At 42.1% G+C, this 17,502-nt stretch overlaps 1 protein-coding gene across 6 annotated transcripts in view; it reads left to right on the forward strand.

The window, feature by feature from the left end:
- The window catches only part of map4k1 (mitogen-activated protein kinase kinase kinase kinase 1), a 54,822-nt gene that overhangs the window by 17,860 nt on the left and 19,460 nt on the right, over positions 1–17,502 (forward strand). For all 6 annotated transcript variants that reach the window (XM_082502642.1, XM_082502644.1, XM_082502639.1 and 3 more), the window contains 7 exons: positions 9,859–9,916; positions 12,824–12,914; positions 13,000–13,064; positions 14,757–14,812; positions 16,077–16,124; positions 16,619–16,661; positions 16,991–17,063. In XM_082502642.1, the coding sequence (XP_082358768.1) occupies positions 9,859–9,916; positions 12,824–12,914; positions 13,000–13,064; positions 14,757–14,812; positions 16,077–16,124; positions 16,619–16,661; positions 16,991–17,063 (434 nt within the window). The remainder of the gene's footprint in view (positions 1–9,858; positions 9,917–12,823; positions 12,915–12,999; positions 13,065–14,756; positions 14,813–16,076; positions 16,125–16,618; positions 16,662–16,990; positions 17,064–17,502) is intronic.

Below are 17,502 nucleotides of genomic sequence, written 5' to 3' on the forward strand. Positions count from 1 at the left end.
TCCACATGTTGAAGCCTCAGTGGGAGCATTTTGGCTGCTGAGGTTTTCATGTTGACTCAAATACCTGGAGTGCAAAGTCTTTAGCTAAAGGTAGCATATTTTGGTTAGCATCACTGTATGGCTGCATAGGTGGAGACACGTCCCGTATAATCAGCACTAAGTAACATGTTCCATGCTAAAAACTAAAGAAGAAATTTCTTGGAGTTTTGTTAGTAATGATCTAATTTCATAATTAACCCTTGTGTGGTGTTCGTATTTTTGTTACTCAGCCAGTGTTCATGGGTCTGGTGGACCCGCTAGAGTTTTGGCTTTCCAAATTAACACTATCAAACAATTTTATGTTAAATTACTCAACAGATGTTTACTTCATCCCAATTACAAGACATATGAACAGCAAACATGGTTAATTTTTTCCCTTTACCTTTGTTAGATCACATTTATGAATTAATGTGCTTCTCGTTTTTCTTTTATATAAAATGTTATAAATAAATCAGTTATAATCAAGTGGAGTGAGTGGAAAGACACAACACATTTACACGTGAAAAAATAATTAATTGTTTAATTTTTCTTTTGAAAAAAACTGAACACGGGTCTCACAGACCCGAACACCATACAAGGGTTAAAATGTTCTAAAAGGCACTTAAAACACAGTTAAAGGACTCCAGTTAGCAGGCACAGACCATTCCCCAAACTCCAGTATCCAGATGGATGTTATAAATACATAAATATGCTCTTTAATGCTGTAAATTTGGCTTTCTAAGATGGGAGCAAGTGGGGGGGGACACTCTTGTGCCACCATCACCAGTTTGTTGGAGACACAGACTGGTCCATACCTGAGCTTACAGTAGCTGCTTTAGCCAGGTCCTGTTATAAGCAGACATGAAAGCATACTTCATGTCCTCAAAACTCTTTAAAGGATCTGATTTAAGGCGAACTAAATTTCAGCTCCAGCTGTTAAAGCCAGTCTACTTAAGCTAATCCAAAAGTTACTTAAATTGCAAACTCATTGTCATCGCTGCTAACGCTTAGGACCAAGAAACCCAAATGAAGCTGAAGCTGATGTTGATGCAGTTAGCTTTATAAGTATTTAGTCTTAAACATCCTCTCATAAATAAAGATGATGATGATAAACCAACATGCTGATGGCCTGATGGAAAGATGGGATCATCACGTGGTTTAAATAAAACCTGGCAGTTACCTGGAAGAGCATGAAAATCAGCAGCAGTCATCATCTGGAGATCTGCACAGTGCAAGAGTTTGTGGTAATGTAGCGGATGTTTTTTGTTTTTAGTAATGTGAGTGTCTATGAAGTTCTGTTATATATATATATGTGTATATATATATATATATATATATATATACACATACACACACATTTTTTTAATATATATATGTGACTTGTTTAGTGGAAAAATCCTTTGAAGTGTGATACCGCTCACTGTGGTCACGTGACTGTGACTTTTTCAGGTTTCATTCAACACTTTTAGTTTCAGAAATAGACGGCTGTCAGTCGCAAACAGCGAATTTTCTCATATTAAAGCTCTCGTTGGAGACATTTTCTATAATTTTACTCACTCCCTCACTTTCCACCAGCCTCTCTTTGTCTTTTACTGTCCTGTTTGTAGTATGAGTCTAAAGGTTGAGTGAAACCTAACATTTCTGAAAGTCTCTTATTTTTCAAAATGTGAGCGACTGTTGACATTTAAGTTTATCACCTCTAATGGCATAACCTTTATTTTATCACCTTTGTTGACTCATACACATTTAGGGCATGAATATGATGATAGGAGTGTGGATTAAATGTTGAATGACGCAGTGATTCAGCTTTTTCCTTCAGAAGTTGACAAAAGTGTAATCACTGTCACCAAGTGACATTTTGGTGAAATAAGTGTCAGCACTGTGTTATGAGCAAACTCCTATTTGTTTAATTTTCCTGCAAAAAGCACCTCATATTTCCCCCCTGGTCATTCACACCCCTCTGCAGTGACTCTGTGACCCACCGGTGGGCCCTGCCCCTCAGTTTGAGATACCTTGACATAGCCCTGGATGGATGTGACGTGCCTTTACTGACCACTCTCGGTGCTGAGGTGTTCTGAGCATTGTTAAGTATAAAAACAAACCCTCTTTGTGTGCAGATATGATCTGATGTGTTGGTTTTACTCTTAGGTGGTCACCTCCTTTCAGCGTTTGTACTCTCACTCCATCGTAGGGACTTTAAAGCTGCTCTTGAAATTCAAATCATTTCCCTCTGTAGCTGGTGACTAAAAACTATTTCCTTCCCATGCATTTAAGTTAAAAATCAGTCTTCTGTTGCAGTGATGTTTCCTGCACAGCGGAGGAGAAACTTTGCTGAGACTTGGTTTTGCTTGGTTTTCTCTGGCTTGGGAAGTGACTCAAAGTTAACTGAGCTGGCTGCAGGTTTGCACCTCATCGTGTCAGGATCTTCCTCCTCTTACAGTAAAAACCCAGAGTCTCCTTATCTGATGTGGCTTGTGCTACTAAGCTGCACTTTAGGGTTGCTGTTCAACATCTTGCAACTCTAGTTTCATGCTCATAGCCTCACAGAAGCTGCGGGAAGCTGCGGGCTGCACCTGGTGTGTGTGCAACCTCAGGCACAAAAAGAAGAAGTGAGACAAACGAACAGCAGACTACATACAAAATCTGCCTGCAGAGCCAAGTTAACTGTGTCAGAAACAGTGTGGTTTTGTCTGTGTGTGTGTGTGTGTCGGTGTGTGCTTTACAATGAAATGTGCTTGAATTTTTGGTTGGCTTGGATTTATCTTTAACCCCAAAAAGAGGAAGAGAGATCATTTTTATGACGCTGAGAAATTCAGACAAATTATGCCAAATACCTGCACGTGTGTGTGTGTGTGGGTGTGTGTGTTTGGCTTATTTGATAACTGACCTACATCAAAATAAGATGATAAATGATCAGCTTCAGGCTTTCTTGTGTTTCTCGTGTCTGAACGTTGAGCTTGCTGCCATACTGGAAGAAAAAGAGGATATTTTCAGGAGACTGAAGTATTGCAAAAGTCCTTTCTGACCTAATCTGGAGGCATCATTGTATTCTGAAAAAGACTTAGAAATGCATATTCCCCCACAATGACTCATCTGCAGTGAGTGACGGAACAAAGTTCAAAATGCTGCTGCTTGTCTAGAAGAACCAAAATACACTTTAAGTGCTTCTCGTCTTTTTACACTCATGAGCTGATGGATGCATCAGGGACGGTGTGTTGGCCGACATGCAGGCTGGAGGATCAGGGGATCGAACCATAGACCGTCTGAGGAGTAGAGAACATGATCTACCTTAAGTTAGACCAAATCTCCACATTCCGTATATTTCAAACACACCTTTATGCCGTACCTGGACACATTATACAAAAGCTGTGAAAACCCCTATGCAGATGATTTGTTTCCCTGAAGTTCTTCTACTGTTGATTTTATAGTCTGTGTCCATAAATCTACAAAAGAACAATTATTTAAGATATTGTCTGCATCATGCACATGTCACCAGTAATCCTTTTTAAAACATCACAGTATATCCCAGTGGTATATCCCAGTCTGGGATTAAATTTATTCAGATTACAGATGACCTCTGAGTTTTTAAGAGCTTCACCAATCAGACTGTATCAAAATGTTTAGGTCGAGGCATAAATAACCACGAGGTTACGCTAAATTTAAAAAAATCATCAAAAGGAACTAAAGTAGCTCAAATATTCAAGTCTCAAGACTGAGCTTGAGCTCCGACCGTACACACAGGTGTGAGTTTTAGCTCGTGTGCTTTTTGACTGACCTCGTTTCTGGCTGGTGTTTGCTTTTCAGCTCCGTCCCTCCTCCACCCTTCCTTTTTCCATCCCTCGCAATGATCTGTGTGACGTTTTGCGTCGAGGAGCCAGTAGTCGTTGTATGCCCTGCTGAGAGAAAGTGAGAGGGAGGAGGCCGCCTACGCTCAAAGCGCGTTGGCATGTGCGCCAACGCACTACGGACGCTGCGGCGTTGGTCCTGCCTCGTGTGGAATAAGAGAGCTCCGCCATCAGCCATGTTTGCTCTATTATCGCTGCTCAAAATCGACCATTAGCTCAACACAGCGGGTCAAAATGATTCGCACGCCGTTGTGCAAAAATCCCGAGTTTAGCTTTAGCATCTTCTCTGACCGCTTCTCAGAACTGCCAGGTGTGTTTTTTAGTTTTAAGAATGAGATGCGGACACATCCATCCGGTCTGTGTGCACTAAACACACCAGAGAGGAAGCACGGAGAGATGAGACTGACAGAGATTTCTTATCTTTAGCCGTAAGACAGAGTATGACTAATAATATGTTTAAAACCAGTGCAGGTGTTTATATATTTATGTCTGTGCTGGGTGTTATGGGGCTGCTCAAAGTTAGATATGTTTAAGTAAGATATGGTTAAGATTACAGCTGGGTTTATATCCGGCTGCTTTCAGGGACAACAGACTCATGTGAGGTGTAATCGGAGTTCTTGTTTCCCTTCACCTCGTTCCTTGTCTCGAGACTGTAGGAAAGCAGAGTATGATGATGCTTAGAGTGTCATCATCACAGAGGTCAGCGAGAGGAAACACCCCTCTGCGGCACACACTTCAAAGTGGAAATGTTTCTGTGGAAGGTCCACAGCTTCCTCTGTGTGTTTGTTTGTTTACTGCACAGGGTGTCTTTCCTCTCAGTGACCTCTGCTGTGTGTCTCTCTCACACAGTGATTGAATGGAGTTTCCATTGTCGCTGTTGTTTTTCTTGCCTCAGCTTTCAGGCTCTGATTGCTTTTGTTTGACTGTACTGCTCGTGTAAGCTCAGCCGTTGTGCGACCAGACCTTTGCTTTTCTCAGTAGCGAGTTAGAAACTCTCTACTGTGAAGTGAAAGCTTTGTATTGCTCAGTTTTACCCAGAAATGCTGTGTAAGATAGTCCAAAAAGGTACTGCACAGGTACGTTTTTATCTCGTCCCTAACGATAAGAGTGACTAAACTTTCCGAGAAGCAACTCACAAATCATCATCAGACAGATACCGAAGCTCTGCACGGCCTCTTTAGGTACACAAGCGATGCAGTTTCAGTGCTGCCGTTTTGGACATCGGCCCTGTGATGCACAGTGGAGGGATTTTTATGACAGTTTCATGTTAGAGACCACATCCAAAACAAAACATGACCAATATTGTGAAATGATCACAGAGAAGCCCAGCAGAGTGAGCGTCCGGCAAAAACAGCTATCCAGCTGGAGGATGGGCCAGATTTAAGCCTATTCAAATTAAACTAGTCCATTTTATTTTTTTGAAAGTAACTCTCAAACTGGACTTCCTCTGATGGCAGCTTGAGGCTTGTTCCAAACCAGTCAATCCCACGTTCAAATATAAATCTCTACAGTAGAAATAAATGTGTCCAGGACCTGTCTGTGGTTAGTTTCCACCTTTATAGCAACTGAAGTTTTTTGTTAACCGTCCTGGAGTTAATCTGATAAGGCTTAGAGTGAGGAGCATGCAGATCTGCCAACATTACTAGCCTCCCATTGTCTGGTAGCTTCACCTGCACTAACTGGAGTCTCTTGACTGTGTTTGCGCTCTTTTTGTCTTTTTAATTCAATTTTAATTCGGTTTTCTGGGTGCTGGAGCGTTTCCCAGCTCTCATAGGTCTGGAAGGTGGAAACACCTTGGGCAGGTCTCCAGTCTTAGTGCACAATATGCTAACTTCTCTCAGCAGTACTGTTTTTGTTTTCTTCTACATACTGGTCTGCTGTATCTGATCAGAGGCAAATGTGAACAGACCACAGGGTAACTCGTTACTCAGCTAAAGATCAGCTCAGCTGCCTGCTTTGAACCTGATGCAGGGTTTCCCAAATGTTTAGATTCATTTCGTGGCACATGTTCAATGAAGAAAGAAGCCAGCTTGCACACTTTCTCCTCCACCTTGTAAGACAGCAGCTCATCATGCTTTGTTTTCAGAACAGGTGGTTGGTCATCCACCTCAAAGCTTAACTCAGGACCACCCGGTTTGCGTCACAAGCCTGTTGTTGTTGCATATCGCTGAATTTCATTGACATTCTGTGGTCTCTGGTTGCTGGTGTCTTCCTGTGTGTACGCCACCTTAGATTGCAGCTGGCGAAGAAGGTAGTGTTCTGCTCTGCAGCCGCAGCTAGCTCAGCCCAGGTCCACATGACTCCCCGGGGTCAGGCTGGACCTCTGCCTCTGATGGAACCACCAGGAGAGCAAAAGGCCTAACCTCGCCAGCTGCAGTGAAGGCGGTGGAGCTTGATGATATCGAGGACCGCCACTGCACCAACCCGACAGAAACTCAACAGTCAGGGCTGAGGCTGGCTGGTTATCAGAGATCGAGGAGATTAACTGTTCAGAGAAACATTCTCAAGATAGTCAAGTGACCAGAAAAAAACTGCAGCTGTCATCACATGTGGCTGTGCAGCAGAAAAATGAGGTGCTGAGAGGGAGTGCAGTAAAGAAAAAACTGGAGCATGAGCCAAGGTTAGCAGAGCTGCACGAGCATCTCACATTATCACAGTCTCTTAGAATAAATGCATGAGCTTGCTGTCTTAGACAAAGCTGTGCCCGTGAAATTAAGAGTCTTTATTTATTTTTTATGCCATGAGGATGTAGGTGCTGCTCCTCGGAGCTTCACAGTTCTCCAACCGCCACTCTGAGGAAAGATTTCCCAAGCGCCTGAAAACTACCTGTGCTCTAGTTTAACTCCAGTTTGAGATTTAAACTTTAGTTTGTGCTTCAGTGATCTCCTAAACCGTTGCCAGTGTTTGGCCGTTGGAGGCGCGGGGGTGGGACAACAATGTCTCCGCTGTGATGCGGTGTGTTAAATTCGCTGTACACAGTTTAATCTCAGCAGGTAAACTCGACACAGCGATCGTTCTTTTACCTTTTTGAGTTTGTGAAAGGATGGATTTATAGGTCGGTCATGGCTAAAAAAAGGAAACCCCTTAATGCAAATGAAGTCGTCAGTTGTTTGTGACCACCCTCCCACTGCGACTACAACACCCAGACTTTCCACTGTGCCATTTCAGTATCAATCTCAGAGGCGCAGACCGCCTACCGCCAACGTTAAATTTACCTCCAACTGCAAAGTGTCGACTTCCATCGTTGTTTTTGCCGATGGCGTTAATTTTCCGACAAATTGAATTTTGCGCCTAGCAAGGCGGAGGTGGCCGCCGTTTTGGCTTCTTGCGTTCTTCTCATTTGATTAGCATCTTAAACATGCCTGCTGTTAAAATGCTAATGATGTTGTTCTAATGCCACAAACTGCTTTGTAAACAGTGGTTTTGTTATAATGACTCAGTAGCAAGATGAGTGTGAAGGACACGGATGACATAACGTGGCAGTTAGTGTGCTGCTAGTGTAGCTCTGTGCTCGCGGGCTGACGGAGGATGGTTGGAGGGGGTTAAACTGCCGTCATTTTGACATCACTTTGTGAACACTTTGTACCTCGGACAGAGGAGTGGTTGAAAAACCCATGTGTCACCGTGTCGTTGCTTTTTGAACCTCCCTCTCTGAGGCAGTGGAGTTTTCCGTGTCACACGTGTGCAGGCTGTCATGCCCTCGCTGACCGACTACACTTATGACTGTTTCTCTTCCTCTGAGTGCAGTGAGAGTGTGGGCAGCTGTCACATCTCAACTTTGATGTTCAATATGTGTAAAATCATCTCTGCGCCTGTAACCACTGAAAAAAGGAAGTTACTCCTGAGTTATCTACCTGATCACCGTGTTTTTCTCCATCTTTGCTCGCCGCCGCTCGTCCAGGTGAGCGTGCGCTGTGGGCTTGTTTCCTTTGTTTGCTGAATAATTAAGTCTAATTAAGAAGACAACATTTGACACTCTGTACCCGTAATGATGAGTCTCCACACCTCAGCATAGATCAATAAAGACGTGATTTGATAGTCTCCAGGTTTTCCGAAGGTGCGCAGACAGAGAGCACCCTCGCTAACCTCTGATGCAAACCCGGTCATTTTGTTCTATAAGTGGGCCTTAAATGTGACGGTCTTCATCGGTTACTCCTCGCCAGGTTTCAGATGTCTTTTCTGTCACAGTTAGTGTTCCCCGCGGTTTTTCTATCACACCTGTTCCAGTCAGTTAATCACGCTCCTGTGATACACACTCACCTGTTTCCCTCATTTCCCTCCCACATCGCCTTGTCTCTGCACATTTCCTTCCTTTGCATTACCCCTCATGGGTTTTTTGTTTCCTTGTGTATTACAGCATCTGTTTGTGGATTTTTGCCTCTTGCTAAGCTCCCCCTTTGTAACTGATCTGCTGTAGGTGACCATTTTTGTGGTCCCTTTTCCTTTCTTGAAACCTTTACGGGAAAATATGTCACAGACAGGGTTAAAGGTTGTTTCTATGTTCTGTATGATATATAAGAACCATCCAGCCAAAGTAGCACCTACAGGAACTGCAGTTTTCGGTGCCTCGCTTATGTACAACTTCCCTTCACACATATCGGGCTTGCAGCTCTGACTAGTGATTAGTCTCAACAGTTAATGCAGTATAAATAACTCGGTGATGTTTCTAGTGCAGTTAATGCTAAAGCTTAACTGTTAACTAGTTGTGTAAGTCCGTACTAAATACAAGGATTTATTTAAGCCAAAAATGTTTCATAAGTCTTAAAGTCTCTGTTAAAATGAAGAAGATGATAAACATGATATCTATCTAAAATTTGGTTACCATGGAGATGACCAACATGAACACCTAGTGTTGCTTTTGGTTAAATTCTCTAAAAATAACAAAAACCTTTAAAACGTGAGACAGCTGTGAAACATTAATTCGTTGATGATTGATGTCCTCGATGCCTCGTGTTCGAGACGGTTTGTTGGCCTTCGTCTTTCCTCACCGTGTTTTTGCGTTTAGCGTGTAACAGTGTTCGACCTGCTTTTGAGAGTTTATTTTTATCAGTAAGTTATTGTTAGAATGGCGTGCCCGTCTTTGCCCATTTATTTTAACCTCATACTCCCACATGATCACTGAGGTCTGCTGATACTGTGTGTACCGAGGTCCTGACACTGGTCTTTGCTATCAGGTCCTCATCAGCACTGAAGACCTTTGAGACCTTTGCTTTTACTGCTTTCGTACAAATCTGTTGTGTTCCTTTTTGGTGATTTTATTTTAGTCACCAAACTACACATTCTTCACCAGTTTGTTGGTTTTAAATGTGCTTGTGAGTAAATTTCACTTGACTTTACTTGACCGTGTGAAGTCTGTGTGCGTGTGTGACTGTGACGCACAACTCAAGCTGTGAAGCAATTAAACCTCACTCAGTTTCTTTTTAGACTTCATCGGACTCACAAGGCTAGACTTTCTGGGTGGTGCTGTTTGTCTCATGTCACATGATGTGTGCGATCACCCTCATGTAAGAGAGCTTTAATCGTCTCTGCCAGCCAAAGGAACAATGCGCCTAGCGATCGCAGCGGTTGGACAAAAATAATTGTGCCGTTTTTATTTCTCGGTACGACTTTTACCGTGTGTAAGAATGTAGCGCATGAGCTTCAACTCGGAGGAAATGTTTGTGTGCGTGAGAGCATTTTTTTATAGTTCTTTTATAAATAAGTGCGCAAAGAGAAGTGACACCTTCTGGGATCACACTTTTAAAGGTCATCGTATGTCTGTGTGTCTGTGTGAGTGTGTGTGTGAGTGTGAGTGAGTGTTTAATGCCACAGCTTTGTGCAGTGGGCTGTATCTTGCACTCCACTGATCTGGACAGCAAAAATGCAAATTACGCTTCTACTGGCACACAAGAAAACAACAAAAGCAAAAGAAACCCACCAAAGTGCTGAGATCTAATAACTGACTGATGCACTACATTATAAAAAATAAAATCATCTGTCTTTTTTATGTTTTCAGGCACGGAACAAGCAGAATGGAGAGCTGACAGCTATCAAAGTTATCAAGATGGAGCCAGGTGAGAGATTTACCTCAATCTTCAAACTTTTGCTTGATTTTTATCATCTTTTAATTCTTGTGAATCTTCGTGTTCATGTCGAAGTGTGAAAGTTGAGACGACATCGAGATGTTACCTCAGTGTTGGCTCGAGGTCCAGTGATCTGCACGGGGACTTAAACTTATAAACCTTCCTTCGGCACGCTCTCCTCCTGAGCTGCCCAAGTCAAACTCACACATCTGCATCACAAGGTTTTTAATACTGGCATCAGGTGCCGACACACACAGAGGCTCTAACAGTACAAATAGGTTGAGTTTGTCATGCAACAAATAAGACAGAATTGGGATGTTTCAGCAGTCATATGAAAAACTGAGTAGACTTGCTTCATGACATTGAAGTTTGCAGACATTCATTTATGCACGGCTCTCTGAAGGCCCCACCGCAGCATTTCAGTCGCTGAGGTCTGGACTTCGACCGGAGCATTGCAGCTAGGTCTGCCACAAACTATTATTTTGATAGTCGACTAGTCACCGATTATTTTTGCGATTAGTCGACTAATCAGATCATCATCCATTGGACGTAAAACGTACAGCTTATTGCACCAGCAGCATCTGCTCGTATATAACTATCATTAGCTTACAGCTTTAAGTGTTTAAGGTATGTGCTAACTAAAAATAAAGACAAGATGGTAGTTTATTAAATTTTAATGAAATTTGCAGATTGTTTCGGTGGAGTTTAATAAACTCAGCCTTCTGCTCCTTGCTATCTAAAATATAACAGGACACCGGAGTATATTCTCGAGCCTTGAACCCCGGCTAGCTATCGAGCTAGTGGGTAACAGACGTCTCCGAAAACGTCGGAGCGCTTTTGAAAATATGTGGCGTCTAAATCTGGGACTCTCCGCCATATGACCTTAGAACTGAAGAAGCTTCTCGGATGAGAGGTGAAACGTCTTCTAGCAACAACGATGACCTGGATGACTGAGAACCTTCACAGACATGTGGTGTCTTGATAAACCGAGCAGATATTTGAGGTTTACACAGCTACATTCTCGCTTGAAAATCTGTTAAACGTTTATTTTGTGACCCAGAAAGAATAATAAGAGTAATATTAAAACTAACTAGCTGCCGCCATTGTTGGAAACTGAGCAGGGCTGCGCTATGAATTCTGGGATAGGTTGGGCCACGAAGGATACACCCGACCCATCCCTCAAATCTGGGGAAATGAAGGGCGCATTTGTCGGAGTCTTCGAATTTGGACAGTCTTCGTCGTGTCGCTGTAACATAATCGGCCTACAAATGCAGGCACAGGAAGATGCGGTTCCTGAATTTGGACACAGCTATGACACCGGACACAGCTTCTTCTTCTTCGGGGTTTAACGACAGCTGGCATCCTTGTACATGCAGTGCTGCCATCTTCTGTTTCAGTCCGTGATTACACTCTTAAATCCTGCTACTTATCCCTGCATCTTTTGGGATCTTACAAAGCTTCAAACAACACGTCGACTATTAAATCAGTCGTCGACGATTTTGATAGTCGACGTAATCGTGACTAGTCGACTAATCGTGGCAGCTCTAACTCCAGCACTTTCATTCTTTTGATTTTCAGCCATTCTGTTGTAGATTGAGGTCGCTCTCTTGTTGCATGACCCAATTTTGGCTGGGCTTTAGCTGTCAGACAGCTACCGATACTTTACAATAGAAAGGAGTTCACGGTTCAATGCAAGGTGACCAAGTCAAGTGAGTGTAAACAAGCCCAAATCATCAGCCCTCCACCCCCGTGTTGACAGCATGAGGTGTTTGTGCTGATGTGCTGTGGTTGGTGTTCCAAACGAAATTGTTCCACAATTGTTTTGTGGTTTGTTCAGATGCCTTTTTTAAGGCTTTCTCTTGCATTTCATATAAACAAGCTGTAATTGTTGTACGGTTGTACTGTTACACGCTAACAGAGGCCTGTAGAGTGCGAGATGAAGATGGTCTTGCTTTTTTTTTTTCAGGTTCTCTGAACATTGCATGACTGACTTTGGGGTGAATTTGCTGGGACGTTCTCTCCTAGAGAGGCCATGGTGTGGCTGTCTGTTCACAACCGTTTAATAACCAAAAAATTTCATTTAATTCCTGATTTTTATTATCTGATCACTTTGTGTAAGACCTTCTGTCTAGACCTGGTACGTTTCAGTTTTTGCAGTTGCACTATGACCAGTTTGGACCACAGAGATGACATCAGCGTTTTAGCCATCTTTGCTGGGCTGTAGATGTTTTATCTCGGCTATGGACAAAGATAATAAATATTATTTCAGCTTTGTTGCAGCAAAGATCTTGAATTTGTTTTTAATGCAGTGCAATTACTGCGTCCAGTCATCATTGTATTTTGATTAGGGAGGTTTAATTTTACAAAATCGTTGGCGCAGCAGTTGGAGCAAACACATAAATCACACATACAGAGGCAGGAAACTGTTAGATTCTACCGGCGACCAAAGAAGGCAGCAGTATGATCATCCTCATTATTTTCCATCAAACGGATGGAAATCATGTCTGATTAGTCTGACCTCCAAAAATGAGACTGATTATTTAAGTGTATCATCTTAAACATTTAAATTTAAATGAAAAATATTGAAAGAAAAACAGAGGGAAATGATTTGCAGTTTAAAACACACAGGCAAATGAAAACAGTACAAAAAGCAACATAACACATGCAGAAAACAAGTCCCTTTATTTTTTATGTTGTATTTTGGTCAAAACATGATCCACCTGCAGCCAGTTTTGCACAATATAAAGGCAGATCCAGTCCAATAGCATGACTTATAAACCAAAATGTGCTATTAGGGCTGTGAAAATACATGAAAGGTGCCCTCCGACTGCACCTGTGTTTGCATCTAATGCGGTGTTGATGATAATAAAGACGTGTCTTCTGTGTCTCACCCCACAGAGGACGATTTTTCTATCATCCAGCAGGAAATCATCATCGTAAAGAGCTGCAAGCACCGCAACATCGTGGCATATTATGGCAGCTACATTCGGTGAGATCCCTGTTTCTCGTTCCTTCCTCCCTCCTGTTTTCTTAACCTCGGAGTTAACGCACAGGTCTTCCTTTTCTGTCTGCAGAGCTAACAAACTGTGGATCTGTATGGAGTTCTGCGGCGGAGGCTCCCTCCAGGATATCTACCATGGTGAGTCATGTGACACAAGGTCGGTCTAAAGATGGAAACCAGAGCGTGATAAGATGCAAAAGTGTCTCCGACTGTCAGATAACTGATATAATCGCTGCCTGTGCGAGTGGATTGATACGGACCCAATAATCCTTTCTGTGTGGAAAAAGAGAGAGAAGAGGATCTTTTTTCCCACACCCACACTTTCATGCTTTACAAAAAAATAATAAAAACTGCCAGCGTGAGAGTCTCGTTCACATGTGTCAGTGATTTTCCCTTTCAGTAAATGGACAGATAGCAGCCGAACAGTGAAAACTGTAAAACGTCTGAGTCTTTAACCAGCAAACACAGCCACATGAACCTTTAGTTTAAAATGAAAACAGCGTGCAGAGACTCTGTCCTTCTGGGGGTTTTCTCAGCTGATGATGGAAAATTGACTGGTGCTTAGAGAACCCAGCTTTACTGGCACGTTGGACCAGCAGTAGCTGGGTTTGACATTAAAAAAAAGATATTGAAATTAACTGACTACACCTGTATTTAGTAATATTTTGCAATTCACTCTTAATGCTAAGAAGTGCCTTTCAACGCACCTTTTAGAAAACAACTAAAGGGTCCAGTGTCTGACCCAAAGAGCAGCATGTGGACTAGATAAGCTCCGCCTCCTAAGCCACAGCCATGGCTCATTCATCACAGAGGGCAGAGCAGAGCTGCGAGCACGAACATGATGATTGTCTTTGTATTCTGATTACATTTATTATAAATCTGAAATACTGATAATATTTATTTGTAATGAGCAGTTGTGGCTCAGGAGCTAGAGGGCATTTCATGCTACGTTAAAAGTCACAGGTTCAATTTCTTTGAACGACACCCAATTTTGTGTGTGTGCAGTGAGTACAAAGCTTTTTATGGCAGAGAATAAAGAGCAGTGTGAATGGGGAAAGGTGGCTTGGCTTAAAGTGAGAGTAGAAAAGTGTTAAATATTAAGTATTAGATGGATGGAAAGCTATTCGCAGTCAGTCTGACCATCATCAATGTCAGAGACACACAGACATGTACAATACTTTACATAGCATGTGAATATTTAACCAGTTATACCCAAAATATTCAACCGAAGAATACACGAAGATTTAGGAAACCTGCAGACATCTTGAAAGTCGCCTTAATAGCACTTTTAAAAAGATTAAGGAGGGCAGTTTTTTATAAATATGAGTGTGAGGCCGCCTTAACAATACCACAATTTATAACGGGGTTATAGCTGATTTACAACAAAAGAGCCACGAGCGTGAAAGCTTGAGGCTTTCAGACATCCTGCACAGGCAGCTGGGTTTATTCTGCTTCTTAACGAGGACAAATTTCTGCACGAGAGGCCAAAACAGTCCTGAATACAGAAGCACTGTGACAGCTACAGATCCACAGTGGTTAACAGCGCACTGAAGTCTTTGTGCAAGCATTAAAAATCTTAAAAGGAAATGACAGTTCAGATCGTTTCCCTACACTGAGCATCGTGATATCTTTTTTTAAGATGTGTCTTTGTGCTTGTTTGTAGTGAAGCTGGTCAGAAATGTTCTGAAAACCAGAAATATCTTTTTTAAATCTGCAGCCTGAATTTAATCATTTGAATAAAAAATGATCGCTAAATTAACCCTTTTCAGCTCTGCGTTGTTCTGTGACTGTTTTGAATCTGTATGTTAAAAACTGCATCATGTTCCACAGTGACGGGTCCTCTGTCCGAGCCACAGATAGCCTACATCTGCAGGGAGATGCTACAGGTAATCACATTCTTTTAAATTTACTGTTTCCTGTTTGTTCCTCTTTAGTGCTGACGTGCATTTACTAAATAAAAATATTAAGTAGTCATACCTGTAAATACTTGTGTTTACTGGGTTTTCTGACCATCTCCCAGCAGCCTCGTATTTTCTGTTTCTCTGAGGAAAATATATGCATTGTCTGGTACGGGAGTCAGCTTAGCTTGTATATGCCTGAAGCTGGCAAACCTGACAACCCACAACATGCATAGAGAGCTTCTCCTGTTTTAATGACAGGAGAAGCTGGAGCTCCAGGAGAAAGCTGAAAAAGTCCAGGCTGAGTTTGAACTGCTGTGAGGCAACGTGTTATTGTGTGAAGGTCAGCGGCCAGCGGCAGTTATGTTTATTAAAGAATTAAAGAGTTGTTTGGAAAGGAAAAAAGGGTAGTTCCAGTACTTGGATGTTCATCTAACTATTGCAGCAGCTAAGACGACAAGCTGAATGAAGCCTTGTGTAAAAAAAAAACCCAGAACAAATTAAAATAAATGATGGGAAGTCGAGCGATGTCCCAGCCGACGTGGATTACGCATTGACGTCATTTGTTCAGTCAGACTCGGTCGCGGTATGACTGCAAAAACTGCATCTTAAATGTAGAGATGCTGATGGAGCCTTTCAGTCACACCAAATACAGGAAGCAAATAACTGTCAACTAATCGGGTTGTGGAATGACTGTGAGTCGACCACCACATGACATCCAACCCACATACACAGAGCAGTATGACCTCTGTTTTCACTGAGACATCAGCTGTTCAGGCCTCCCTCACAGCAACTTTTATTTTCATCAGTTTCTTTTTGTTCTAAATGTTGAGAAGAGACATCAAAATGTTTGCTGGCATCAGGAAAATTATACAGATATCCACAGTTTTCACCCTTGTGGGGCCTTTGAATCATATGTTATGCCTCTTTGCAACCGTTGCGAGGTAAACAGCGAGCTACAAAATAATTGATATAAAACAAATCGTCCCCTAAACCAGACAAACGTCACAAGTGTGTGAAATGAGTGCACAGGCTGTCTCCAAAATGCAACACTGAAAAAGGAAACTACACTTCAGTAACTTCAGTCCTACTGTACACAGTGTGTCACCAGTCTCATTTTACACAGCAGTGGTTTCCTGATGGTTAAACTAGAGCATTTAGAGGAATTTTTAATTCCGTCAGAGTTTATCAAGTGTAAATGTTATCAGGTTAAATTAAAGGCTTTTATTTTGTTGTGCGTGTGTGTGCGCAGGGCCTGGAGTACCTGCATGCAGAGAGGAAAATCCACAGAGATATTAAGGTGAGTGAAATGTGATGTGAGATTTTTATTCTTTGTTTTTTGTTCCCCCCGTGTTGCTTATTTTGTGGGAGAGCACATTAGACCTCAGCAGATGAAGCTTGCAGACTGGAAAAACTGGGTCAGTGCGGTGACAGAGAAGAAGATGTAAACAAGGCCAACGTTGTCCTTAAGATTTGGGTTCATGGTAGTCCTAAAAAATATTATTATTATTTTAATCGTAGCAGCTCAGTGATGTAATTTGAAAGAAAGCGAAAGTTCTTCATGTTAAAAAACAAACAGACAAAAGTTAGGAACTATAAATTATATTAGTCAGAACAGACGCTATAAAAATACATTCTTAAATGAAGCTGAATGAATCTTGTGCGTGTTTTTTTTTATTTCCATCCTGTGTGGGTTCAGTTAAAGATCACTGAGTGGGTAAAGAAGACTTTTTTAAATATATAGAAGAAGATGTTTTTGTGTTGATGTTTTATCTCGCCTTCTTTTCCTCTCAGGGTGCCAACATCCTCCTCAACGATCAGGGCGAGGTCAAGTTGGGTAGGTGGAAGTTTGCACTGTCTGCTTTGCACTGTACCGGCATGGTTAGCATGACTCATTCACCGCAAAAAGAGACGTTCTCACAGCGACATCTCCCCTGTCGTGTTTACTGAAGAATCAAATCATGAATTAGATCTCTGAATTTTCACCTGATTTGCTGAAAGCACAAACATGTCAGAGATTGCGCTCTTAGTTTTTGAAGCGTTTCGCAGCAACTCTGAAATAAATAAACTTGGTGAGTCTCATTTTAGTCACTGAAATTCATGAACACGTGTTTAATTTGTGGTTATTTTGGCGTTTATTGATGTTTTCTTTCCTCTGTTGTGCAGCTGATTTTGGGATCTCAGCTCAGATCACGGCCACGCTCGCTCGCAGGATGTCCTTCATCGGGACGCCGTATTGGTAAGATCTCAGACGTCGTTCAGCTTTTATCCCTTTCCACTACAAAACTGATCATTTAGACCACCCACCACTTTATTAGGTACACTTTTCTAGACCTGGGTCAGAGCTGCCTTAGTTCTTCATGTCATAGATTCAACAAAGTGCTGCAAACATTCCTGAGAGTTTAATCCACGTTGACGTCACGTGACGTCACGTGACCTCACATAGTATCGTAGCATCGCACAGTTGCAGGTTGGTTGGCTGCACGTCAGTGATGATCTGGTGACTCATGAGATCAGGTGAGTGTGGTCACCTTATCTGAGTACAGTGACCTAATTGTCATGTTCGAAAAACCAGTTTACCATCAGAAGTTGGTACACTGTTATCGTTAAGAGAAATACTCAGGTAGACTGTGGTGTTTAGACGATGCTTAGATGCTACTAAGAGGTCCACAGCATGA

This window comes from Aulonocara stuartgranti (assembly GCF_965226115.1).
Source record: "Aulonocara stuartgranti genome assembly, chromosome: 14".
Taxonomy (NCBI): Eukaryota; Metazoa; Chordata; class Actinopteri; order Cichliformes; family Cichlidae; genus Aulonocara; species Aulonocara stuartgranti.